The sequence below is a fragment of the Carcharhinus amblyrhynchos genome, chromosome 8 (assembly GCF_965287045.1).
Source record: "Carcharhinus amblyrhynchos chromosome 8, sCarAmb.v2.hapA, whole genome shotgun sequence".
NCBI lineage: Eukaryota > Metazoa > Chordata > Chondrichthyes > Carcharhiniformes > Carcharhinidae > Carcharhinus > Carcharhinus amblyrhynchos.
Window position 1 is genome coordinate 60038749 of NC_137331.1, and position 27519 is coordinate 60066267.

The window sequence follows — 27519 nt, forward strand, 5'->3', positions numbered from 1 at the left end:
AACTGCACACAGTACTCCAAATGAGGCCTGACAAGGGTCTTATAAAGTTGCAGCATTACCTCCCGACTCCTAAACTCAATCCTTCGATTAATGAAGGCCAGTACACCATACGCCTTCTTGACCACCTCTTCCACCTGCGAGGCCGATTTAAGAGTCCTGTGGACCCGGACCCCAAGATCCTTCTGCTCTTCAACACTACTAAGACTCTTGCCCTTGATAGTGTACTCGTTCATCCCGTTGGTTCTGCCAAAATGGACGACTACGCATTTATCTGCGTTGAAGTCCATCTGCCACTTCTCCGCCCATTCCTGCATCCTATTTATGTCCTGCTGCAACTTTTGACATCCTTCCAGACCATCCACAACACCACCGACCTTTGTTTCATCAGCGAACTTACTTACCCATCCCTCCACTTCCTCATCCAGGTCATTTATGAAAATGACAAACAGCAAGGGTCCTAGAACAGATCCCTGGGGCACTCCACTGGTGACTAACCTCCATTCAGAAAAAGACCCATCCACAACCACTCTCTGCCTTCTGCAGGCAAGCCAGTTCTGGATCCACAAGGCCAAAGGCCCTTGGATCCCATGCCGTCTCACCTTCTCAAGAAGTCTTGCATGGGGGACCTTATCAAACGCCTTGCTGAAGTCCATGTACACCACGTCCACGGCACTTCCTTCGTCAATGTGTTCAGTCACATTATCAAAGAACTCAACTAGGCTCGTAAGGCACGACCTGCCCTTGACAAATCCATGCTGACTATTCCTGATCATGTCAAACCTCTCCAAATGCTCGTAAATCTTGTCCCTTAGAAGCCTTTCCATCAGCTTACCAACCACTGAGGTCAGACTCACCGGTCGGTAATTTCCCGGGCTATCTCTGTTCCCTTTCTTGAAAATAGGGACTACATCCGCAATCCTCCAATCCTCCGGAACCTCTCCCGTCTCCATTGACGACGCAAAGATCATCGCCAGGGGCTCTGCAATCACTTCCCTCGCCTCCCACAGTATCCTGGGGTACATCCCAGGTTTCTCAACCTCGTTCTCCCACCTGTTCCCTGTAATCTTTGATCCCATTACGATCTATCTATCTCTTAAGTATGCTTAACCACCTGGCCTCCACAGTCTTCTGTGGCAATGAATTCCACAGATTCACCATCCCCTGGCTGAAGAAATTCCTCCTCATTTCGGTTCTAAAGGGTCATCCCTTTACTTTGAGGCTGTGCTCTTGGACCCTAGTCTCTCCTACTGATGGAAACTCTTCTCCACATCTATTCTATCCAGGCCTTTCAGCATTCTGTAAGTTTGGTATGGCACGCACCAGAAGAAATTGGACAAAGATCTATTCTTCATCATAATCCCCATAGAGAGCAATGTGCGGAGTAGCTAAGACTCTGGATGTGCAGGAGAGACCTGACAGGGTGGTTGGTCTTTTCTCACTGCCAGTCTTAGTGCTTGTTTGAAATTTCTGGTGATGACACAATCTGTGAAATGACTTTGAAAGTTTGCTCAGAACCATCGACAGGATGTACCATCTCCTTTCCCTGCTGGGCCTTGAGGATATTATGTATTGATCACCACCTGATGGATATGTGGTCAAAGGTGTTTTCCTGCATAAATGGGATGGATGGTTCAGCACATTCCAACTGAATGGATTATTCAGCAGCAACATGACCAAACCCATCCTTTACGACACTGAGGCAAATGGAACCTCAGCCTACAGTGACACTTGGTGTTTACTCAATGCAGCTACACACAAAGTGGCCATCAGGATGAGGACAATGTTGGGTAAGTTTTGTTTCCCATTTTATTTTGACGTTTGTAAACTGTGTCCCTGCAAACATGATCTAAACAATCCCCAGATAAAGCGGAGGGTGGCTTGGGTGATTGCTACAGCCCAGGAGTGAACATGTCTCACCAGGTTCTTACCTATAATACAGAAGGAGAGTTTTCTCCTACGTGCCCTACTGTGTTTCACGAACTACACGCTGCCTTTTGTTGTTATAGTGCACACTCCAGCCTTCTGAACCGTGTCTCCAGCTGCTTCAGGTAGTCAGACCCAAATGGTGAAGGAAGCAAAGGATCGGTCAGCCCAGTTCTCAAAGAACGTAACCCCATCTTGCCATGGTTTATTTTGGTTTGAATGGTTGTAAATGCTCATCAGTTTGTACACCCACAGTGGACTACAACCCCTCGTGCTTCACCACCAATGAAATGTAGACCTTATCCTAGAATATTCTTTCAATGTTTCCACTTCTGAATAATTGTCTTAATTCAATAGCCTTCTATCTCATAAATGTTTAGGGAGGCGGTTTAGAACGGAGTTGAGGAGGAACTTCTTCACTCAAAGGGTGGTGAATCTCTGGAATTCTCTGCCCGTTGAAGTGGTGGAGGCTGCCTCGCTAAATATTTTTAAGAAGCGGGTTGATGGGTTCTTGGTAAGAGAGGGGATTAAGGGTTATGGGGAGAGGGCGGGAAAGTGGAACTGAGCCACAACAGATCAGCCATGATCTTATTGAATGGCAGGGCAGGCTCGAAGGGCTAGATGGCCTACTCCTGCTCCTATTTCTTATGTTCTTATGTTCTTATGAAAGCAGGTCAGATGCCAGTCGTAGTATTTGTTGCACAGATTGATACTTGATTTCACAATAAAAATTCATTATATCTGTGAGTTTAATTAATACGTTGCTCACTTTCACAGCAGGTTTTACAGTTCTTTTGAAAGGGCCTGTGGAGCTGATAGAACTTGGTCTAATGCTCTTTCACTTGTAGCAGATTGTACAATTTATGAATACCACAGATTTTCAAGCCTGTTGTCAAATAATGGCTTGGTATTCAGAAATTTAGATAAAATCCTTGATTAACACTCATTTAAATAATCAGAACTTAGCTCTCCATTATCCTTTTCAGTGTAGATGTTATGAATTTCAGTGCATGAACAACTGGGTCATGTTGTCTGACTTGATCCATGTTGCTGACAAAATGTCAAACTGTAAAAAGATATTAAAAAGTTGCTTCCCTCTACTGTCATCCCTACCACCTCCAAAATCCAAAGTACATATTGTAAAATACAGTTTATGTTGGAATGACTACAGATTGTATTTTCAAGTTCAGTTCACTATTGCAATGACACTTGTAGTTTGACTCCTGGGGTTGGGGTGGGGGGGAGGTGCATTGTTCTTTTTCCGTACTTTTTTTAGTAAAGCATCTTTTAATGTATCACTGATGTATAAAGGACAATTTAAAATTGGAGTTTTTTCCATGTCTTTGTGTGACTTTTGATTTAAATTTACATTTAGTAACCTTATAGAGCTGTTGTGTATTGTTTGGCATCAGTGACGAATTTTAAATGAAAATTGAACTTTGTTTTATATCCAAGTTGAATTGAAGGCTTCTTCTCACATAGTTTTTAACCTCTCTGTGACATTGGCCCTGAGGAGGAATCACAACACAACTACATGCCATATAAAATGAAAGCTGACAACTCAATTGGTTTGCACTGACAAATAAACTGCTTACTTGTTTAAATTCTTTCAGGTGGGTGGGCATAATAATACTGGTATCTCACAGGACAGTCAAGAAAACAGATGCTTTTATTTGCTTACTTATATCTGAATCAAACTTGAGTGAACCAATTTATATGACCTTTCATGTATAAGCTTTAGAGTATTTAAATATACTTTACGAAAGCAAAATACTGTGAATATTGGAAACCTCAAACAAAAACAGAAAATGCTGGAAATACTTAATAGGTCAGAAAGTAGTTTCTTTTCCACATTCCGATGAAAGATCATCTTGAGCTGGAATATTAATTCTGTCTGCTGAGTACTTCAACTTTTATGTTTTTATTTCAGATTTCCAGAAACTGTAGTATTTTGCTTTAATATTAGTGTGTACTGCATTATGTTTGTTTCCTCCACAACAGCAAAGAAACCCAACACTGTGTATATGTTTAAAAACTTCAGCCTTATTGCCATTTCTTACTTTTAAACTGGACTTCTCTGCTGAACGAAGTCAATTACGATGGTTAATCTTCAATCTCCAGAACAAAAGAATTCTCCCCTCAGTTTAGGGAATGTTGCATATCGTTAGGCCTAAGGAACTACTAACAGACCACCTGGGACTGGTCAGATCGAATTTCAAAAGAAGCTACAGGAAGGCCACCTGCATTTGATAAGCCAATTTGACTAGTGGAATCATTGGATGCACTGTGACAGTGGCTTCCCAAATGCCAGACATTCAACATGAATGACATTTCTTTCAACCATAATAGCTGAGATATTATCAGTCCTGAAAACATTGCCGATTCCAGATGCTGGATAAATAGCCTTTTGAAGTTGTTGTGGAAGAGGACGGTCAAACGACCCAAGACTCTGGCCCCTGGACACTTTAATATTACTTTTTTGAGCTGCACACCCAGATTACTGTTTTACCATCTGACTGACAAGCCACAAAAAAGTTGGCTCATCTGACCTGACTTACAGAATTTACTTATAGAATCCCCACGGTGCAGAATGAGGCCATTTGCCTCATTGAGCCTGCACCAACACCAATCCCACCTGAGCCCTATCCTCGTAACCCCACATATTTACCCTGCTGGTTCCCCCTAACACAAAGGTGCAATTTAGCATGGCCTATCAACCTAGCTCACACATCTTTGGACTGTGGGAGGAAACCGGAGCACCCGGAGGAAACACATGCAAACATGGAGAGAATGTGCAAACTCCACACACAGTGACCCAAGCTGGGAATCGAACCTAGCTTCCTGACACTGTGAGGCTAGCCACTTTGCACGGTGCCACAGTGGTTAGCACTAACCCTCTAAATTGATCCTAATTTGGACTTTGCTGTGGATTGTTTGTAAAATTGTGTCATACAAAAATTGAGAGGTTGGGAAAAATATGCCACTGCCTTTAAACAGTGCTACTTGAACTGAGCCCTCCTTATCATAGAATCATAGAATTTTAAATTTTTTTTAAACTTTATTCCAATTCAATCCAATCCAGAGTCCCAACAAGTCAGGACATTCCCGATCCAAGCTGACAAGACAGGACTCTCGCCTCCCGTCTTGGGCTTGATCTACATGATCCAAGCTGATTGGAGTAGCTGTAGCTCCTCCCCCAAGGCTTGATCTCATTTGCATCTTAGCCAAAGGGCCGAGATGTAGCTTTAAAAAATTGCTTCAAATGAAGTAAATAGAACATAGGACATTACAGCGCAGTACTGGCCCTTCGGCCCTCGATGTTGCGCCAACCAGTGGAACCAATCTAATGACCCTCTAACCTAAAGTATTCCAATGTTGTCCATATGCCTATCCGCTGACCATTTGAACGCCCTTAAAGTTGGCAAGTCCACAACTGCTGCAGGCAGGGCATTCCACGCCCTTACTACCCTCTGAGTAAAGAACCCACCTCTGACATCCATCCTATAATTATCACCCCTTAATTTAAAGCTATGTCCCCTCGTGTTAGCCGTCACCATCCGAGGAAAAAGGCTGTCACAATCCACCCTATCTAACCCTCTGATCATCTTGTATGCCTCAATTAGGTCACCTATCAAACTACTTCTTTCTAACGAAAACAACCTTAAGTCCCTCAGCCTTTCCTCATAAGACCTTCCCACCATACCAGGCAACATCCTGGTAAACCTCCTCTGCACCCTTTCCAATGCCGCCACATCCTTCTTATAATGTGGTGACCAGAATTATACGCCAAGTGCGGCTGCACCAGAGTTTTGTACATTTGCAACATGACCTCATGGCTCCAAAATTCAATCCCTCTACCAATGAAAGCTAACACACAGTACACCTTCTTAAAAACCTTATCAACCTGGGTGCCAACTTTCAGGGATCTATGCACACGTACACCGAGATCTCTCTGCTTGTCGACACTACCAAGAGTCCTTCCATTAGCCCTGTATTCTGTACTCCTGTTACTCTTACCAAAGTGAATCACCTCACACTTTTCCGCATTAAACTCCATTTGCCACCTCTCAGCCCAGCTCTGCACTTACCTATGTCCCTCTGCAAACTAACATCCATCCTCACTGTCTACAACTCCTCTGACTTTGGTGTCGTCAGCAAAAAATGTGTAACCTAATTACTTCAACCAAGTGCAGCATGTCAATGCTACACTTGATCTTAGCCAAAGGCTGAGAAGTGATCATAGAATTTTTTAAAAACTTTATTCCAATCCAATCAAGTCAAATTAAAGCCAATTCAGAGTCCCAACAAGTTGGGACATTCCCGATCCAAGCTGACACGACAGGGCTCTCGCCACCTGTCTTGGGCTTGATCTACGTGATCCAAGCTGATTGGAGTAGGTATAAGTCCTCCTCCAAGGCTTGATCTTATTTGCATCTTAGCCAAAAGGCCCAGATGCTGTTTTAAAAAATTGCTTCAAAAGAAGCTGAAATGTAACCTAATGACTTCAACCAAGTGCAGCATGTCGATACTACACTTGATCTTGGCCTATAGGGAAACTAAAACATTGAGATGGAGAAGTGATCATAGAATCGCTACAGTGCAGAAGGAGGTCATCCCATCAAGTCTGCACTGATAACAATCCTACCCAGGCACTATTCCTGTAATCCCTCATTTTTATCCTGCTAATTCCTCTGACACTAAAAGTCAACATCCACCTAATCCGTACATCTTTGGACTGTGGGAGAAAACCCACGCAAACACAAGGAAAACGTGCCAACTCCACTCAGATAGTGAACACAGGCCACTGGCGCTGTGAGGCAGCAGTCCTAACCACTGTGCCACCATGCTGCCTTTACAGAGCAATTATAATTAAATGTAATTTTACTCCCATTAGTAACCAACTTTGATTGGAGGTTGAAAGTGCCTAGATTTTTGAACTCTTTGGATTGACGCTAGGAAGATCTTCAATGTGTGCCCAAGCAACAGCTTGAAGTTAGTATAGATGTTAAAATGCTATTTCTATGCAGTATTTGTTGTGCATAAAGAACAGACTCCGATGTGGTGTATGGACAGTTAATCAGCTGCAGGTTAATCTCCAGAAAAATACATCTGAATTTTCCCTTCTGCATGCTGAGGACAATTGTGCACAGACTACACTTGGAGCTATGTTTCAGTTGAATTTTATAGTTAAGTCATCTGTCGTTCAACAGCACAAGCACTATTATGTTACAGAGGAAGTGGCCATCTGTCATTGCCAAAATGATAATCCTATTATTTCAAAGGAGTTAATAAATATAGCCTTAACTGTTCTTTTTGGGTGAAAAAAGCCTGTATCACATATCTGGTGCCTTGGAGGAAACAGAGGATAGGCAAAACTCAGCTTTTGCTGCAAGGTTGCTAATTTTGTACTTGGGTCCCAGTCCAAGTTGAATAACCTGTTTATGTGTACCTAATTTATGATTTGTTATTTTGAAGAGAGCACCATGCTCCCTTTTGATCATCCTCCCACCAAAGAAAATAAGCTCAGTTTGAGTTGCAGGTCCTGGAATCATTCCAGCAGCTTTTCTTTGTGAAATACATTCATAGAGTCAAACAAGCTGAGTTTCTGTGGATTGACTAGGTGCAAATATTCCAATTATAAATGTCTGTCCAGAGTTGACAATGAACGCATCTACAATGAATCTTTGATCCTGAGCCTACTTTGTGCTTGATTGATGTCTTAAACCCCACAGAAGGCTGTTAATCACTACTCCAATATGTTTTAATTATTTATTCTGTGCCAACTCACCTAATTAATAACTCGAAATCTGCAGAAATGTGTTAGAAAGTTTTATTAACAGATGAGCACTTTTGATTTTTGTGTCAATTACATTTTATTTTTCTTCCAGTTTGAAATTGCATAGAATATGTTGACAGCAAAACAGCCAGCCTGTCCGTACCAGAATATGCTGCACTTAGCCCTCCTTCCATACTTCCTTATCTAACTCTAGCAACATGATTCTCTTATGCCTTCTCCCTCCTGCTTATCTAGCTCCCTGTTACATATTTACCTCCACTACTTTCGCATGCTTACCAAGCCGGAGATAAAGAAGTTTCTTCCCAAATTCTTTCTTGTTTTGTTTTTATTCATTCATGGGACATGGGTTTTGCTGGCTGGCCAGTGTTTATTGCCCACCCCTAGTTTAGAGTCAACCACGTTTCTGTGACTCTGGAGTCACATGTAGGCCTGACCAGATAAGGATGGCAGATTTCCTTTCCTAAAGGTGAACCAGATGAGTTTTTCCAACAATAGACAGTGGTTTCATAGTCATCAGAAGATTCTTAATTCCAGATATCTTTTATTGAATCCAAATTCCACCATTTGCCATGATGGGATTCAAACTCGGGGCCCCCAGAACATTAGCTGAGTTTCGGGATTAATAGTCTCTTGATTAAACCACCATGCCATCACCTCCCCACGCTAACCTGAGAGCACCTCAGCTTTCCCTGTATGGTACATAGATTTTCCATGTATCTTGTCCTTACAGCCTTAGCCATGCTATTAGCTTGCAAGTCCTAGAAAGTTTGTTTTAAGATCCTAGTTCATTCTTGGCTACTTTGTTGAACGTCTTTCTAAATTATTAATTTAAATGAGGTTTTGCTTAGCAACCAGCACCCACTTTAGGTTAGGAAGGATTTTTGAGTTTAGTTTTAACTGCACACTAGGTAATGAGAGAAGGCAACTTTTACATTCCTGCCAGAAGCCCAGAAGCAACACAATAGTGTAATGGGCAAGAAAATACATTCCAGAAACTAAAGAACAGCTAGTTCTAGAAACCAGGGAATGAAAAGAGACATTCTAAGAAGATTGAAGTCAAAGGAACAAAAGGGAACTGGAATTTGAATAAGGTATTGTGCGTTGAAGTTAAAGACCCAGCTGAAAATTGCCGACTTGGTGTGGTTTACGAGAGAGAAGCCAGATATTGGAAGCCATCCTAAGGTTGGTGACCTTTTGTACAGCTTTGAAGTAGTAGCGTTTAATGGCATGGCTGGCTGCCTGAGATTGGGTGGAAGCTCGAATGCACACAATTTTAAAACACAGGAAAACTGAAAGGAAAGTTGGAAATCTTGGAAGTGGGTCCTTGCTGGAAAAAGCATTGTTTGAAAGAAAATCTTGAAGTGTGATTTTGAGAGTGGAGTTTGGAAACACTTGTATGAAAGCTGGAGTCCAGTAAGATCAGTTGGCCCAAATAATCATTTGGGGAGATTTAAGGAGAAATCCATTGAAGCTCGACTGGGTGGCTTTTGTCACTTGATTTTGAAATGGGGTGTGTCTAACCACAATTAGCCAAGGTTTACAGGGAATGTATATTTACTGAAAACAACATTGCACAAAATATATTTTGGGACCTGCACATATTTATGTAGATAAATAGAAATGAAGGAGTATTGTATTCTAGTTGAAAGCTAATGGCCAGTCCTATGACTCTTCATTCATGTTTTCTAAAAAAAAAAGTAAAGGATTTCATTCTGGGAGGTCTTCTTGTCCAGTAGTAACATCAACTAACACAGCACAAGGCATACCTAAAAATGCAGTACCAGCCTAGTGAAACTACAACATAGGACTACATGCATGCTAAGCAGTGGAAGGATCATGGTTTTAAACTAAGCCATCCCATGACAATGGATTTGTTCAAAGCTCTGTAGTCTTTGAAACAAATTAATTAACTTCCTACGTACATTCTATATTTTGTTTAAATCATTTAGAGTTTCACAATTGATGTGTTAGGAGTTGTACCAGTCAATATCAACTGACCTGGAACCCCCATTAACCTGCCAGTCAAAGACTGATGAGGTAAAATCCCTGTAGATCTAGAAAGGTAAACCTGATCGTTATTGAACAAGAGGTAACATGTTTATCCATTTGATTAAGGCTAGCCATAGATAGCTTTTTCAACAATCATAGAAAACTGTGGGTGTTGAGATTTATGTAACTTAGACTTCCTCTACAATACATCTGTGATAAAGTAAGTTTCCATATCATTGTTGACCTACATAACATGTCATTTTTCAATATTTTTGCAGCAGAAGCACAGTATTCGACAGACAAGGAAACCCATCTATTCACTTAGTAAGATAATCGATAACCACAAGTGTTTATGTAACATTTCTGTTGTGGTGGGAATGGGCCAGTAAAGTCAATCTGGAGGTGAATCCAAAGATCCTGTGGTGCTGCCTGATTCCAATGGAAAGCCCTATTACGTTGGAGGGTTTACCTTTAAACACAGAAAATGTCTAGAATCTCTAGCATCCTCCTTATTCTTCGATTTATATATCAGGATGAAGTCCCATCTTAAATCCTGAATAGCAATATACCTGAACAGGTGCTAGAGTGTGGCAACTAGGCAATTTCCATGGTAACTTTGTTGCAGTGATTAATAAATAAACTAAAAAAAACCTGCAGGAGTTATTGTCTTACAGAGGTCTTCCTCCTAGCTCTGGATATTCCAGCCTAAAATACCGAAACTGTACATTATAATGGTATCAAATGTGCCCAATCGTCCTTAGCTCCTGGACCTAACCCATTAATGCATTGGGTGTCAAGACTGTTCAGTTATTCTGTATCCCACTATCGCTCCACATTATTTAACTCATGTTGTGTCTCTACTACTGCTGCTGGAGTTCAGTGTTGAATGTGAAGAACTCTGTATCTCAATACAATCTTCCAAATCACGTCTCATCAACTGACCCCCAGGACCTAGTAGTTACTGTTGAAACTACCGCCTGCAGTTTTCCTAATTTTTCCATTGCTCAATCTCAGCAGTCTCAGTAGTCCATGTAGAGATTCTTGGATTTCCCCATGTGCATCCTCCAGTTGCTCTGAGACTCTTTTGATACTCTTTCAATGATCTCTTTACCCCCTGCAACTCATGTATAGCATTGCCCCATATTCTGATGCTGTAATGCCACTGACAATGCTGCTGATCAGGCAACGATAGCACAATGGTTAACACTGCTGCCTCACAGCACCAGGAACCTGGGTTCAATTCAGATCTCAGGTAACTGTCTGTGTGGAGTTTGCATGTTCTGCCTGTGTTTGTGTGGGTTTCCCAAAATGACATTACTATATGACTGATTCTCCCAAGTCAGACTTCAACTTGAACAACTCCTCACTTCGAAGTGATTATATGCTTATATTCACACCCTATTAAGATTTTTATCTCTACTACTGATCGCTATGCTGGATTCTTGTGTTTCTCAATCTATGACAATTTCTTTACTCCTTTCTGATTTTTTTTTTGTAGCAACCCCAAACCCGGGCCAAATACCTGTCAATTGGCAATGTCTTGTGCAAGTGTTAACTTTCTAGCAAGTGCTCTACTACTACTAACTACTACTAACTCACTCCCGTCAAATGCTCCCCTAGCAAATGTCTTGTGACAAATGCTATCCCTTGCAAGTGCAAGGTTATTAGTGACCCACCCTTATTTTTATATCCTATATGCAATATTTAGCCCAAGTATGTGCATCTTTGCCAACACAAATAACCGCTAACTAAATATTCCGATTCTTGACTAATGGAACAGCACCTTACAACAATCTATCCAATCAACTTTGAAGCCTTGGCGCCCCTTCTAACTGTGAGCTATAACTTGTATCATTTGAAAGAAGTTTCCGAGAAGACTTGTTGCTGTACTTCCTAACCCAGTTTTTTCCTTAACTACATGACAGTCCAATATTTGGTGGTTAAAAAGACATTAACTTTTAAGACTAACAATTCCAAAATTCAAGCACTATCCCAATAATGCATACAAATTAAGATTATTAATCACTAAGCTCATGTACCGTACAATCTGATAATTTAAGCTTTGTTAATTACAAATATGTCATCAACGTGAAGTTTAACATGCTGCTGCAGACCCGCTTTCCAATTCCCCAGGTCAGCTGCACGTACTGAATACTGTGCAGTACACAAAGATCACTGCTTAATACGTCGAGGTTGGAATCCTCTAATACCTGACCACCATCGAGATTCTGAAGCAGGTTGGCAATGTGGCCTGGGACAACAAGATGACCTGTGCTATCCCTGCCACCTCTAGCTCGTCATCCACAGTGATGGAAACTCAACAAGCTGTTGAGAGAACTTGCTACAGCCAGGGCAGGTTAGGTCCAGGAGCTAAGGACGATACCTGCCCAACATCAAAGCCACGCTGCTGCCTAAGAAAACTTGGCAAATTAAAAGGACAAGGTCAGGCGAGTGGGAGGGAGGAGATCTGTGATTGATGGAGCGGAAGCAGCAATATGGGACAGACAACCTGAGTGGAAGAATAGCTCCTTACAGATTCTCTCTCTTGCACTCGCTGCTCCTTAAAGTGGGTGACCTTTCTTGAATCTTTCAAGAGTTTTTCCAGAACATAGAACATTACAGCGCAGAACAGGCCCTTCGACCCACGATGTTGCGCCGACCAGTTAAAAAACAGTGACCCTCTAACCTAAACCAATCCCTTTTCATCCATAAACCTATCCACGGATCTCTTAAACGCCCCCAAACTAGGCGCATTTACAACTGCAGCAGGCAGGGCATTCCAATCCCTCACCACCCTCTGGGTAAAGAACCTACCCCTGACATCCGTCCTATAACTACCTCCCCTTAATTTAAAGCCATGCCCCCTCGTGCTAGCTTTCTCCATCCGAGGAAAAAGGCTATCACTATCCACCCTATCTAAACCTTTAAGAAGGTGTACCAAAGCTCATAGTTTCCAAAAAGCCTCTTAGTAAAAATGTGTTGAATACAAAGAACAGTAAAGTACTACAATCTCAGCAAATCACATTTTGTATTTCTTGTTTTTAAACTAAATTCTGGAGCACGTGATGGAAATGCTATATAATCCTGAACACTATCAGGATTTGGGAATAGAAGAAAAGGTGTCCAAATTTGCGCAAACTACTAGGCTGCAAAGTACAATGAATTGTGAGAAAGAGGTCAAAAGTTGAAAATTTAATGGAATCAAATGGCAGTGGCTGTTCAATAGAACCAACGACAAGGTATAATGTTGCAGAAATAAGTTAAGCAGATAGAAATGTTGGGAGTTGATAGTTACGTAAGGAGCAAAATTAGATTTGGCCACTACAGCTACAGAGTGGGAACCAAAATGACATTCGTTGCTCACACTTCTTTCTTAAATTGCACTGGAGGGCATATTGATGAATGTGTTAGTGTGCAATGCTGAATTAATATAAGCATTGCCTTTTTTCTGAATCAAACATGCCAGTTCAGCTGGCTTATTATTAACTTCACATAACTTGGCCCATCTGTTAAGGTAATCTCCCACCCCCCTGCAGCAACAGTGGTCATCAACTAATCAGTTACTTGTAGATTAGTTGCTAGTTGATTTATTTTGACTGTGCTACAATTTGTGTGGGCAGTACTGAGGGATGTTTTTGCTGATTTCAAAGCTTCTGCACAAATTGGTTGCTCCCAGACATGGGTGGCCTAGTGGTGCTGTTGCTTGGTGGTATGTTTGACTCGAAGCATGAGCAGAGGCTATGTGGAGGAGGCCACACTGCTAGCAGAGTAAGTTGAAGTTGGGGGAGAGGGGAGGGGAAGATGGGCAGTCAGTTCTGTTGTGGGTCTTGAGAGCAGGTCTGTTGGAGTACAGATTGCAGAAGTGCTGTCATGCCCCAGATGCCCCTTTGCACAGTAGTATCTGGATCCTTAATGAAAGAAGCCTGAGTTTGTACTGCAGACTCGGGCGTTGGGCAGGTGATGCTTTTTCTGCAGTGGAAGCTGAGACATAAGATAATATTTGGGTTCACAGGGTTGCCCATAGAGTTGGCCAGCACTTCTATATTGGAAAGGATCATTTCTAAAGAATGCAGAAAACCTTGTGTCAAATTGGTACTGAACTCCGCTGTGCGTCTTGACATTGAACACGTGCTTTTTGGATGATTTTTCCAATGCACAAAGCATTTCATTGTGTGCACTCATCAGCTGCCTTCTGAAGCTTGTCCCATTGAAATCCTCTGCAGCAGAATCTGTGTGTCCTCAGCTAGTGTGAAGTGTTGGTTAACTCATTGGCACACTGTGAACCCAAATATTTTCTGATGGTTGATGGCACTTGTCCTTTCCTTGTCCCCTGCCCTGGCTGCAGCACATTTATGCCTGATGTCTCACCACAAGCAGATTCCACCTGTAAACTATCCTTTTATAGGTAGTTTCTGTACCTGTGCTGGTGGTTGCAAATGTGAAAGCAGGCAATGGCATATCTTCTTCATCGTTGTCTTGATATTCCTCCACTACCAAGGCAAGTTGCAGCTTTTAGGTATTAAGGAAAAGGTACGATGGTAAGGTTTTTTTAATATTTGGTTTATTATCGTCACAGTGAAAAGTATTATTTCTTGCGTGCAAAGCATACTGTTCATAGAGAAGGAAATGGAAGAGTGCAGAATGTCATGTTACAGTCATATATAGGGTGTAGAGAAAGATCAACTTAATGCAAAGTAGGTCCATTCAAAAGTCTGATGGCAGCAGGGAAGAAGTTGCTCTTGAGTCGGTTGGTACGTGACCTCAGACTTTTGCATCTTTTTCTTGACGGAAGAAGGTGGAAGGGAGAATGTCCGAGTGCGTGGGGCCCTTAATTATGCTGGCTGTTTGGCCAAGACAGTGGGAAATGTAGACAGAGTCAGTGGATAGGAGGCTGGTTTGTGCAATGGATTGGGCTACATGACTTTTTGTAGTTTCTTGCGGTCTTGGGCAGAGCAGGAGCCATACCAAGCTGTGATACAACCAGAAAGAGTACTTTCTATGGTGCATCTGTAAAAGTTGGTGAGAGTCATAGCTGGCATGCCAAATTTCCTTAGTCTGAGAAAGTAGAGGTGTTGGCGGGCTTTCTTAACTATAGTGTCGGCATGGGGGAACCAGGACAGGTTGTTAGTGATCTGGACACCTAAAAACTTGAAGCTTTCGACCCTTTCTACTTCGTTCCCGTTGATGTAGCCAGGGGCATGATCTCCTCTACGCTTCCTGAAGTCAATGACAATCTCCTTCATTTTGTTGACATTGAGGGAGAGACTATTGTTGCCACACCAGTTCACTAGATTCTCTCTTTCATTCCTGTACTCCGTCTTGTCGTTGTTTGAGATCTGTCCCACTATGGTGTTGTCGTTAGCAAACGTGAAAAACAAATTGGAGGGGAATTTGGCTGCAGAGTCATAGGTCTATAAGGAATATAGTACTGGTGTTGAGGATGATCGTGGAGGAGGTGTTGTTGCGTATTCTTACTGATTGTGGTGAGAAGAGCATGCTCACATTATCTGTAGGTTATAACTCCAGAAAATAAAAGGATACAAGAAGGAGGGTAAGTTATGAGATGATTTTACCAATTCCTCCACATTCGTTTTCTCATCTAACCCATTTAGACTCTTGCGGGGAGCAGAATTTGTTAATGTGTAATTGCTACTTGTGCAGTCCACACGACTTTCTCCAATGATATCAACAAGGAATGCTGAAGGCACTGTTACTAAGTTTGCAGATGATACTAAGATGTGTAGAGGGACAGGTAGTATTGAAGAAGCAGGAGGACTGAAGAAGAACTTGGATAGGTTAGGAGAGTGGGCAAAGAAGTGGCAGATAGAATATATCATGGAAAAGTGTGAGGTTATGCACTTTGGAAGGAGGAATGGAGGCTTAATCAGAAACACAAAGGGACTTGGGAATCATTGTTCAAGATTCTCAAGGTTAATGTGCAGGTTCAGCCGGCAGTTAGAAAGGCAAATGCAATGTTAACATCCATGTTGAGAAGGCTAGAATACAAGTGGCCGTATAAGGCTGTGATCAGACCCTATTTGGAGTATTGTGAGCAGTTTTGGACCCCATAACGAAGGATGGGTGTGCTGGCCTTGGAAAGGTCCAGAGGAGGTTCACAAGAATGATCCTTGGAATGAAGAGCTTGTCGTATGAGGAATGCTTGAGGATTCTGGATCTGTACTTGTTGGGGTTTAGAAGGATGAAGGGGATCTTATTGAAACTTACAGGATACTGTGAGGCCTGAATACAGTGGACGTAGAGAGGACTTTCTACTCGTGGGAGAAACTGGAACCAGAGGGCACAACCCAGGCTAAAGGGACGATGCTTTAACACAGAAATTTCTTCAGGCAGAGTGTCTTTTAAGACAGAGATAGGTAGGTTTTTGATGAATAAGGGGATCAGGGTTATGGGGAGAAAGCAGGAGAATGGGGATGAGAAAAATATCAATCATGATTGAATGGTGGAGCATACTAGATGAGTTGAATGGCCTAATTCTGCTCCTTTTATGGCGTTATGTTGTGCAGACCAGGCAGGTCTTGGCAGGTGGTGCTACATGTCCTTGGGGAGTTGATATAAAGCAACATCACGTAAACAAAATTCTCCCCCTTATTATCCAAACAGTTTATGACATCCTGATTATGTTCACCACAGTGCACCACCACTCTTATCTATTCTGAAATTAATTTGCTAATTAAATGCCAATTCTGCAAGCTTACTAATGTCATCTTTGTATTTTGCCATTTTCTTTTTCCATTTTAATGATGTTCCCCAGTTTGGAATGCTTCCAGTTCCCCAGTTTGAATTGTCAGTGATCAACACTTCAGTCCATGTGGAACATTTTCCATATTCTGCCAATTTGAGTGGCTACCCTTAAGGAACACTCCTATAGTTTTGTAGCCAGCTTGCTATGTATTTTGCTGTTTGTCCTTGTCTCCACGTGTACTGACCTTAGCTATAAATTCACTGTGTAATATCTTGTGAAAGGCCTTCTGAAAATCCAAATATATAATATCTGTTGCGTCACTCTCGCCTACTCTATCTGTTATTTCTTTACAGTTCAGTGAGATTAGTCAAGGCAATTTGATGATACAAGGGATTTGGAGATCAAACTATGTACGTAATTAACCACAATCAAGAAAGCTAATGGAATGCAGACTTTGTGACAGGCATATAGAGTGCAATTGCTAAGCAGTATTCTTTCAGTTACGTAGTGTGAAAGTCAGATCTCACTGGAGTACCTTCAAGCCCACTGCTGCAGGAAGCATCAAAGGAAAGCAAGATTAAGGGACTCCAGGTGGATAGCTTTGAGCTGTGTTCCTAGAAATTAGGAAGTTAATGAATGTCCCATTGAAGTGTTAAAATAATTAAGGAATTAATATAATAAATGTGGAATGACTCTTTCATCTAGTAGGGGAAACTAAAGCAAGGCTACATCATTTAAAATTAAAACTTTTCTAAAGAAATTTTAATTCCAAGTGAATGAAAATGTGGAATGCAACACCAAAGATGTGTGGGTTAGGTTGATTGGCCATGCTAAATTGTCCCTTACTGTCAGGGAGATTAGGAGGATAAATATGTGGGGTTATGGGGATAGGGCCAGGGTGGGATTGTTGTCGGTGTAGGACCGATGGCTTTCAGCACTATAAGGATTCTATGATTCTCAGAAGACCACAGTTTCATTCAGTTGAGTCATTTAAAATGTTGATAATGGTAAGTAAAGGTGTTTTTGGATGCAAGGAAAAGATAGAAAATTAGTAATACTAATCAGAGTTTGTTAACTCTGTGGTCAGACAAGCTTGATAGGCTAAATGGCTTCTTCATGTTCATAAATCATAGCATCTGGATGCTGATTTTCCAAACGTCGCTGGATTCCAGGGAAGTGCCGGAAGATTGGAAAGCGGCTAATGTTACGCCGTTGTTAAGAAGGGTGCCAGGCAAAAGGCAGGGAATTATAGGCCGGTTAGTTTAACGTCTGTTGTAGGTAAAATGTTAGAATCCGTCATCAAGGAGGAAATAGCGAGACATCTTGAGGGGAATTGCTTGATAGAACAGACACAGCACGGTTTCGTTAAGGAGAAGTTGTGTCTGACAAATTTATTGGAGTTCTATGAGGATGCGTCTAGGGCTGTGGATAGAGGAGAGCCGGTGGATGTGGTCATTCTTGATTTTCAGAAGGCGTTTGACAAGGTACCTCACAAGAGGTTATTGCAGAAGGTCAGGGGGCATGGAGTTGGGGGTAGGGTGTTAGCGTGGATAGAGAATTGGTTGTCAAATAGGAGGCAGAGAGTGGGGGTTAATGGGTGCTATTCGGATTGGTGGTTGGTGACTAGTGGAGTGCCCCAGGGGTTGGTGCTGGGGCCTCAGCTATTTACCATTTATATGGATGATCTGGAGGAGGGAACCGAGTGTATGGTGTCGAAATTTGCTGATGACACCAAGATTGGTGGAACGGCAAATTGCGCGGAGGGTGTGGAGAGTCTGCAGAAGGATCTAGATAGGCTGGGCGAATGGGCCAGGAAATGGCAAATGGAATTTAATGTTGGCAAGTGCGAGGTGGTCCACTTTGGTAGGAATAATGGTAGGAAGGACTATTACTTGCGTGGAGAAAAACTGCAGCAGGCGACGGTGCAGAGGGACCTCGGGGTCCTTGTGCACGAGTTGCAAAAACCCAGCCTGCAGGTGCAGCAGGTGGTCAGGAAGGCTAATGGGATGCTGGCCTTCATAGCGAGGGGGATTGAATATAAAAGTAGGGAGGTCTTGCTGCAGCTGTATAGGGCATTGGTGAGGCCGCAGCTGGAGTACTGTGTGCAGTTTTGGTCGCCGTACTTACGCAAGGATATTTTGGCCTTGGAGGGAGTGCAGAGGAGGTTTACTAGGCTGATACCGGAGTTGAGGGGGTTGAGCTATGAGGAGAGGCTGAATAAACTAGGCTTGTACTCGTTAGAGTTTAGAAGAATGAGGGGAGATGTCATTGAGACGTATAAGATGATGCATGGGATGGATAGGATAGAGGTGGAGAGGCTCTTCCCGCTCAGAAAGGACTGTAGGACTAGGGGGCACAGCCTCAAGATAAAGGGGAGGGTGGTTTAGAACGGAGTTGAGGAAGAACTTCTTCACTCAAAGGGTGGTGAATCTCTGGAATTCTCTGCCCGTTGAAGTGGTGGAGGCTGCCTCGCTAAACATTTTTAAGACGCGGGTTGATGGGCTTTTGATAAGCGAGGGGATTAAGGGTTATGGGGAGAGGGCGGGAATGTGGAACTGAGCCACGACAGATCAGCCATGATCTTATTGAATGGCGGGGCAGGCTCGAAGGGCTGGATGGCCTACTCCTGCTCCTATTTCTTATGTTCTTATGTTCTGATCATCTTAATATAAAATATTTTTAATTACCTATTTGTCATTTCTTAAAAATGATGTGACTTTGAGATCAGCCAGTAACTAAATATTTATTAAACAACAGATGCTTAGATGATTCTTGGAAATAAACTCCACGAGGTATGGGAAGTTTCCCACTTGGCTGCTGTAACTTTGGCAGGAGATAAGCAAAAACTTTAGATTAACACATGAACCTTGAAGTTATGGTGGTCAATTCCTCTAGGAAATTCTCTGCACCAGTGTCGGCCTGTTAGCTGATGTTCCTTTCCGCTGTTTTGGTGTTTGAGGCTTCTAATCATTCTGTGAATTGAAATAGTTGCACAGTAATTTTGAATAGTTTAGACTGTTTTCTAGTAGTGGTGATGCTTGGGTTGTTCAACTTCATGAAAGTGCTAACTGAATATTGTGTAGATATAATATTCCAGTTTGCTGACAGTGCACTAATACGTGGAAGTGTAAGCTGTGAGGTAGACACAGTCTGCAAAATGAGAAAGACAGGTTAAGTGATTGGGCAACAAAATGGCAAATGGGAGTATAATGTGGGTCTTAAGAATAGAAAAGCTGCATATTTTTGAAAGGTGTGAAACTAGTAAATCTTGATAATCAGGGAGTCTTGGGTGTGCTCATATAAAGCAAGTTAGTGTGCAGGGACAGCAAGCAATTAGTTTGGCAGATTGGAATGAGGAAGTCTTGCTACAGTTGTGTAAGAATTTGCTGAAGCTACACCTAGATTGCTGAGCATAGCTTTTGGTCTCCACACCTAATGAAGGATATACTTGCTTCGGAAGCAGCAAAGGTTCTGTAATGAGAAGCTGAGAAAACTGGGCCTATATTCTTTGGAGAATGAGAGGTGATAACATTGAACCATACACGGTTCTAAAGGGGCTTCAGAGAGCAGAGACACAGAGTTGTTCCCCTGACTGGGGAATATAGAATACAGGAGTTCCATCTCAGAATAAGAACTCTCATTTAGGACTGAGATGAGAAATTTCTTCACTCAGATCTTTGTGAATCTTTGGAATTTTTTATCTCAGACATCTGTAGATGCTTCATTGTTAAGTATACTTAAAGCTGAGAGAAAGCTATTTTTGCTGTTTCAGGCAATCATGAGATAGGAGGGGGGTGAGCAGGCAAGCTGGGTTGAGACAAAAGATCGACCATGATTGTATTGAATGGTGAAGTAGGCTTGAATGCCATATGATATGTTCTGGCTCCTTTTCTTTCTGTTATTTTCTTATGTTGGGTTACATAGAAACACTAATATTCCTTCATTTAAAAAAAGGACATTGTTCTAGAAAATATGGGAGCTACAAGTTGATTGGATTCTTGCTATATTATACTACCTTTTTTTTTATTTTCTTATAGACTTTCACAAACTCTTCTAACCTATGGATCCCTTCATCTGGGTGGGAAGAACGCTTTCTGGAGGTACTATTGTTGTCTATGTATGGAAAAAGTCAACAGGAAATATATGTTTAAATAAATCATGTCTATATGCGCATCTTAACTTTTTCCATCATAAATTCCTATATTTACATGTCTAATAGCAATGATCTCAGCAAGGGTTGTCATGCTATTACACTTTGAGTAGAGGTGCTCCAGTACCACCACTGTCAAGAGAATGTAATTGAAGAGTAAAGCTTGTATGGGTGATTTCCATTTTGCACATGCGCATTGGAGTGGAAGTATGAAAATGCAGGCAGAATGTATTACTATAAAATGAGCACTGAATTATATCTGTATGCTCCCATTTTAACTATCCAGTTCTGCCCATCTGTGCTTTATTTGAAATCTCTGCTTTATTTCAAATCTTGACTCCACATGTGCAATGCCACAAGAGGTTAGACTGGTAATAAATGAAAAGTTTTCTGCCTTTGCATATTTCATGTGGTCATACTTGAATCCTTGTTAATGCACGCAAGCTATGTCATTAGATGCACTTTCTGCCAAATAGTACTCCTGCCTTTGTGGTATTTCATAAGAACATAAGAACATAAGAAATAGGAGCAGGAGTAGGCTATCTAGCCCTTCGAACCTGCCCCGCCATTCAATAAGATCATGGCTGATCTGTCGTGGCTTAGTTCCACTTTCCCACCCTCTCCCCATAACCCTTAATCCCCTCTCTTATCAAGAACCCATCAACCCGCTTCTTAAAAATATTTAGCGAGGCAGCCTCCACCACTTCAACGGGCAGAGAATTCCAGAGATTGACCACCCTTTGAGTGAAGAAGTTCCTCCTCAACTCCGTTCTAAACCGCCTCCCCTTTATCTTGAGGCTGTGCCCCCTAGTCCTACTGTCTTTTTTGAGCGGGAAGAGTCTCTCCACCTCTATCCTATCCATCCCATTCATCATCTTATACGTCTCAATGAGATCTCCCCTCATTCTTCTAAACTCTAACGAGTACAAGCCTAGTTTATTCAGCCTCTCCTCATAGCTCAACCCCCTCAACTCCGGTATCAGCCTAGTAAACCTCCTCTGCACTCCCTCCAAGGCCAAAATATCCTTGCGCAGGTGCAGCGCCCAAAACTGCACACAGTACTCCAGCTGCGGCCTCACCAATGCCCTATACAGCTGCAGCAAGACCTCCCTACTTTTATAGGTGTTTGTTTTGATTTTATATCCATTATCTATTTTTAATATTTTTCATTTAAAACTTTAAATCTGGGCACAGTCTTCTCTCTCTCTGTCTTCACCCAAGTTCTGACACATGAGTTCATTCACTGGATTGCTAATTTTGCCTTTCCTCTTCATAAGGAAACAGCCACTTGACTTTTGAAAGTGCTTGAACTGCTTCGACCTCAAGTTGACCAATCGGTCGTGATATCATGGGCCTTGACCACTTGACCTCCAGCTGCCCACTCGTCAAGTTAAACCCATCACGTCTGTGCCCCCAGCTTTGTTGCAATGTCACTTAATGGTCGCACACCATACTTTCCGCTTTTATTACCTTCATCAGTTTTCCAATGCATAACTGAAGTAGGTTTAGGCTTGACCCACAAAAGTAATTTGAGTAATTGTGAGAGGCCCAAAGCAAGATTGCAAAGTATTTGGGGCCTTAGTCACTTTACTTATGCCCCTGCACCTCAGATCAGAGGAACAAAAGATTATTTGCTGTCTTAGCAACAGTTCAGATCTGCAGACTGAAGATTAACTGTGGAAATTCTGGTTTGGAAAACTCAGCTGCTCACTGGATAAATATGCTAAGCCAACAGTTGTATCATTAAAAAAAAATCTTCAAATGTAAATTTGTTCAAAGATATTTTTCAATTCATATTTGTGTCTAAAATTACACTAATGGGTTGAAGGACACTTACTTTACCTTGTTTATGTTGGTGACTGTTAAATGACACTAGTTTTTAAAAAAATATTTTGTTTAAAAAGAAGAGAGGCTCAAGATAAATCTGGATGAGGGTGGATATTTAGCTTGTGTTAATTGATCCATCTAAAAAGAGCATACATTCGTCATATATTGTCTCATTTCTTCTTTAAACAGGGTTTTGCTGTCAGATGGAAACTCATTCAATGTGTAAAATATTTCCTGATACAGTTATAGATATCCTTTTTATCGACCTGAACAAATCACCTTGCTTGTCTCTCAGTTTGCAGTGATTTTGAACATCCACCTTTTCTTATACTATTTTGTTATCTTGTGTATATTTGTGTCATCTTTGAGTTGCTTGCCTTGTAAGCTGAAATGTCAAGTTTTTGCCCATCTTTCCTGGTCTGGTTCAGACTGCTTAAATAACCAATTACTGGAGAATCAGCTCCTGAGTACAAATCAGTCCTGGCTTTTTGTCTTCCCAAATAACCATCTCTTTAAACCAGTTTCTCTTGACCCCTTTCACCTTTGATTCCATCGGCACGTTTGAGGAACTCAGAATTTCGTCGTCACTTAAAATGAAAATCGTCTACCGAGCAGCTGATGCTATTTTCACCCAAAATGCTGACACCAGCTTCCCTTTCCAGTGCTGAAACTAGCTGACGCCTGTGCTCCTTGCCACTGAAATTAGTGCTTACTTTTATCAATTCTCAGCTCTTGCTAAAATATTGAAGCAACCTTGATCAAAGTGCTGAAACGTCCTCTGAAACTTTGACTGTAATGCATTAACATCCACACTGTTTCTGCAGAATTTATGGTCAGCCATACCAGCCTCCTCTTTCCTACTCTTCACTTCCATTGAACAAAGAAAATTACAGCACAGGAACAGGCCCTTCGGCTCTCCAAGACTGCACCAACCATGCTGCCTGACTTAGCTTAAACCCCCTACCCTTCTGGGGACCATATCCCTCTATTCCCATCTCATTCATTACTTGTCAAGATGCCCCTTAAAAGTTACTACTGTATCTGCTACCACTGCCTCCCCCGGCAACAAGTTCCAGCACTGTAAAGAAAAAAAAATCTGCTTCGTATATTCCTTTTAAACCTTGCCCCTCGCACCTTAAACCTATGCCCCCTAGTAATTGACTCTTCCACCCTGGGAAAAAGCTTCTGACTGTCCACTCTGTCCATGCCTCTCATAATCTTGTAGACTTCTATTAGGTCTCCCCTCAACCTCTGTGCCCCAGTGAGAGCAAACCAAGTTTCTCCAATCTCTCCTCATAGTTAATGCCCTCCATACCAAACAACATCCTGGTAAATCTTTTCTGTACTCTCTCCAAAGCCTCCACATCTTTCTGGTAGTGTGGCGATCAGAATTAAACACTATAGTCCAAGTACGGCCTAACTAAGGTTCTGTAAAGCTGTAACATGACTTGCCAATTTTTAAACACAATACCCTGGCCGATGAAGGCAAGCTTGCCATATGCCTTCTTGACTATCTTCTCTACCTGTATTGCCACTTTCACTGATCTGTGCACCTGTTCACCCAGATCCCTTTGCCTATCCATACACTTAAGGGTTCTGCCATTTACTGTATATTTTCTATCTGTATTAGACCCTCCAAAATACATTACCTCACGTTTGTCCGGATTAAACTCCATCTGCCATCTCTCTGCCCAAGTCTCCAACTGATTTATATCCTGCTGTATCCTCTGAGGATCCTCATCGCTATGCGCAAATCCAGCAACCTTTGTGTCGTCTGCAAACTTGCTCATCAATTCAGTTACATTTTCCTCCAAATCATATGGCAAAGGTCCCAGCACTGATCCCTGAGGAACACCACTTGTCACACCCCTCCATTCAGAAATGCACTCTTCCACTGCTACTCTGTATCTTCTTTGACCGAGCCAGTTTTGTGTCCACCTTGTCAGCTCACCTCTGAACCCATGTGACTTCACCTTCTTCACCAGTCTGCAATGAGGGACCTTGTCAAAGGCCTTACTGAAGTCCATGTAGACAATATCCACTGCCTTACCCTAATCAATCATCTTTGTCACTTCCTCGAATAACTCGACCAAGTTAGTGAGACGTGTCCTCCCCTTAACAAAACCATGTTGCCTCACTCTAATACAAGCACTTATTTCCAAGTGGGATTAAATCCTGTCTCAAAGAATCCTCACCAATAATTTTCCTGATGTAAGGCTCACCAGTCTGTAATCAATGGGATTATTCTTGCTACCCTCCTTAAATAAAGGAATAACATTGGACATTCTCCAGTTGCTGAGAACACCTCTAACAATGTCTTCTCTTTCTGTCCTGCACCACAGTCTCCCAGTCCAAAAAATTTTGCACTCTTTCTCTTCTTCATCTATGTGTTGTCTATGCCGATATCATGCACAGACATGCATTAACTCTGACATGTATCCTAATGCTTCAGCACCACCTCTCAACTCCTTCATTGTCTGTTACGCATTACTTGTCTGACACCCAGTGTTAGATAAGTAGCGGTTTTCTCCAGTGGAAAGACCAAAGCCACTGTTTGGGCACTCATCACTGACTTCATTCTCCATCTCTAGCTACTGTCTTTGCTGAGCTAGATTATTAGTGGTTAGCACTGCTGCCTCAGAGTGCCAGGCTCTGGATTTGATTCCCACCTTGGGTGACTGTCTGTGTGGAATTTGCATGTTCTCCCCATGTCTGTGTAGGTTTTCTCCGGATGCTCTGGTTTCCTTCCACAGCCCCAAAGATGGACAAGTTAGATGGATTGGCTATGGTAATTGAGTGGGGTTACGAGGATAGAGTGGAAGGGAGGGTCTGGGTAAAGATGCTCTTTTGAAGAGTTGTTGCAAATTTAATAGGCCGAATGACAGCCTCCCGTGAGACTCTATGGTTCTATTTCAGATTATGTCATTGTATTGCAGTCCAGCTGAGCACCTAAGTTTCTATTCTCTCCCAGCTTAAGAACTGTCTACATCCACCTTTGTAGCATCACATACCACTCCTCTTACCTCAACTTGCATTTGTTGCTGAAATCTTTACTCATGCCTGTTACCTCAATAGTACTATTCCTGAATGTTTGAAGTATGATATCAATATAAATGATGGTTTCTTTTCCCTGAATTGTCTTCAGGGCTCACGTGTCTCTCAGTTCCTTGCATAACACACGACTTGGTGTGATCAGAGCATTATGAAGTTTGAACATAACTTTGACTTGTATTCTCTCAATTTGACTTTTTCCTTTAATTAAAAGATTGATGCCAAGACCTCTAGATCTCTTTTAACTTTATCTGCTATTTTGACACCACTTGGGGGATGCTTATGCTGTTCATTTTTTTTTCTCTTCTTCCCTGTACAGTTCTTTTATCCCTGACTGTATTAAATTTCACCTGCCATTCTTTCCGCCCAATTAGTCCTGGAGCTGCCACCTCAGATCCAATCTTCTGAATCCAAGTAATTGATTTCAATTAGAAACAGAAGAGTCCAGACACCCATTCAGCCTTTTGCTTGCCCTGACATAAGTCCTTTTAAATGGTATCTATATTTCAGGCAACATCAACCTAGACTTTAACTTGCTGCATCTTTAACTTGCTGAATACTCATCCTTCCAAGCGACAAGAAAATCCATAATCATCTTCTCAAATTAACCTAAGGTTCCACACTCTGTGTCCTGAAAGGTTGCATTTATTTAAATGTCTGCTGAATGCACTATAATTTTAAAGTTCGTTGCCCCCCAATTTCTATCTCTCCTGCATTGAGTAGTAAGACTTCAAAGTATTGATTTTAACTTATTAATTTTTGCCAGAGACAGCAGGCAATAGATAAATTTACCCAGCAGAGATTAGTGTGCATAGCTATTTTCTGTATTTCTTTCAAAAATGCCTTAGAATTGATGCATTTTTAGATATGGTGGAACATAAGAAATAGGAGCAGGAGTAGGCCGTCTGGCCCGCCATTCAATAAGATCATGGCTGATCTGAAGTGGATCAGTTCCACTTTCCCGCTTTCTCCCCATAACCCTTAATTCCCTTGTCTGTCAAAAACCTATCTACCCATGACTTAAATATATTTAGCGAGGGAGCCTCCACCACTTCAACGGGCAGAGAATTCCAGAGATTCACCACCCTTTGAATGAAGAAGTTCCTCCTCAACTCTGATCTGATCTGCCCCGCCCCCCCCAAAATCTTGAGGCTGTGCCCTCTAGTCCTGCTATCCTTTCTAAGCGGGAAGAATCTCTCCACCTCTACCCTATCCATCCCTTTCATTATCTTATACGTCTCTATAAGATCCTCCCTCATCCTTCTAAACTCCAAAGAGTCTATTTAGTATCTCTTCATAGTCCAACCCCCTCATCTCCGGTATCAGCCTCGTGAAGCTCCTCTGCACTCCCTCCAAGGCCAAAATATCCTTGTGCAAGTGCGGCGACCGAAACTGCACACAGTACTCCAGCTGTGGCTTCACCAGTACCCTGTACAGTTGCAGCAAGACCTCCCTGTTTTTATATTCTATCCCCCTCGCTATAAAGGCCAGCATTCCATTCACCTTCTTGATCACCTGCTGCACCTGCAGACTGGGTTTTTGCGACTCATGCACGAGGACCCCCAGGTCCCTCTGCACCATAGCATGCTGCAGCTTTTCGCCCTTTAAATAGTAATCCCTCCTACTATTATTTCTGCCAAAGTGGATAACCTCACACTTGCTAACATTATACTCCATCTGCCAGGTCCTCGTCCACTTGCTCAGCCTATCCAGATCCCTCTGCAGACTTTCCACACCCTCCACGCAATTTGCTTTACCACTCATCTTCGTGTCATCAGCAAATTTCGTCACCCTACACTCAGTCCCCTCCTCCAGATCATCTATATAAATGGTAAATAGCTGATGCCCCTGCACCGATCCCTGCAGCACTCCACTAGTCACCAACCGCCAATCAGATTAGCACCCATTGATACCAACCCTCTTTTTTTAAACAGTTTTTTTTAACAAAGTATTTTTCATTGGATATTGGCATTCCTGGCAAAGCCAGTATTTATTGCCCATCCCTAATTTACCTTGAGGAAGTGGTGATGAACTGCCATCTTGAACCACTGCAGTCCATGTGGCGTAGTCCATAGTGCT

The 27519-nt window shown here is 42.1% G+C and overlaps 1 protein-coding gene across 5 annotated transcripts in view; it reads left to right on the forward strand.

Annotated features, from left to right (window-relative positions):
* pde7a (phosphodiesterase 7A) overlaps positions 1-27519 on the forward strand; it is a 99884-nt gene that overhangs the window by 13595 nt on the left and 58770 nt on the right. For 2 of the 5 annotated variants that reach the window (XM_080194162.1, XM_080194160.1), the window contains exons 1-2: positions 19845-19934; positions 20450-20512. The exons of 1 other annotated variant lie outside the window; for it this stretch is intronic. Coding sequence is in view for 2 of the 4 variants with exons in the window: in XM_080194157.1 (XP_080050283.1) it covers positions 20450-20512 (63 nt within the window). In the remaining 2 variants the exon portion in view is untranslated. Of the gene's footprint in view, positions 1-19844; positions 19935-20449; positions 20513-27519 lie in introns of those variants that run through there. 2 more of the 5 variants (XM_080194157.1, XM_080194158.1) reach the window with 1 other exon arrangement.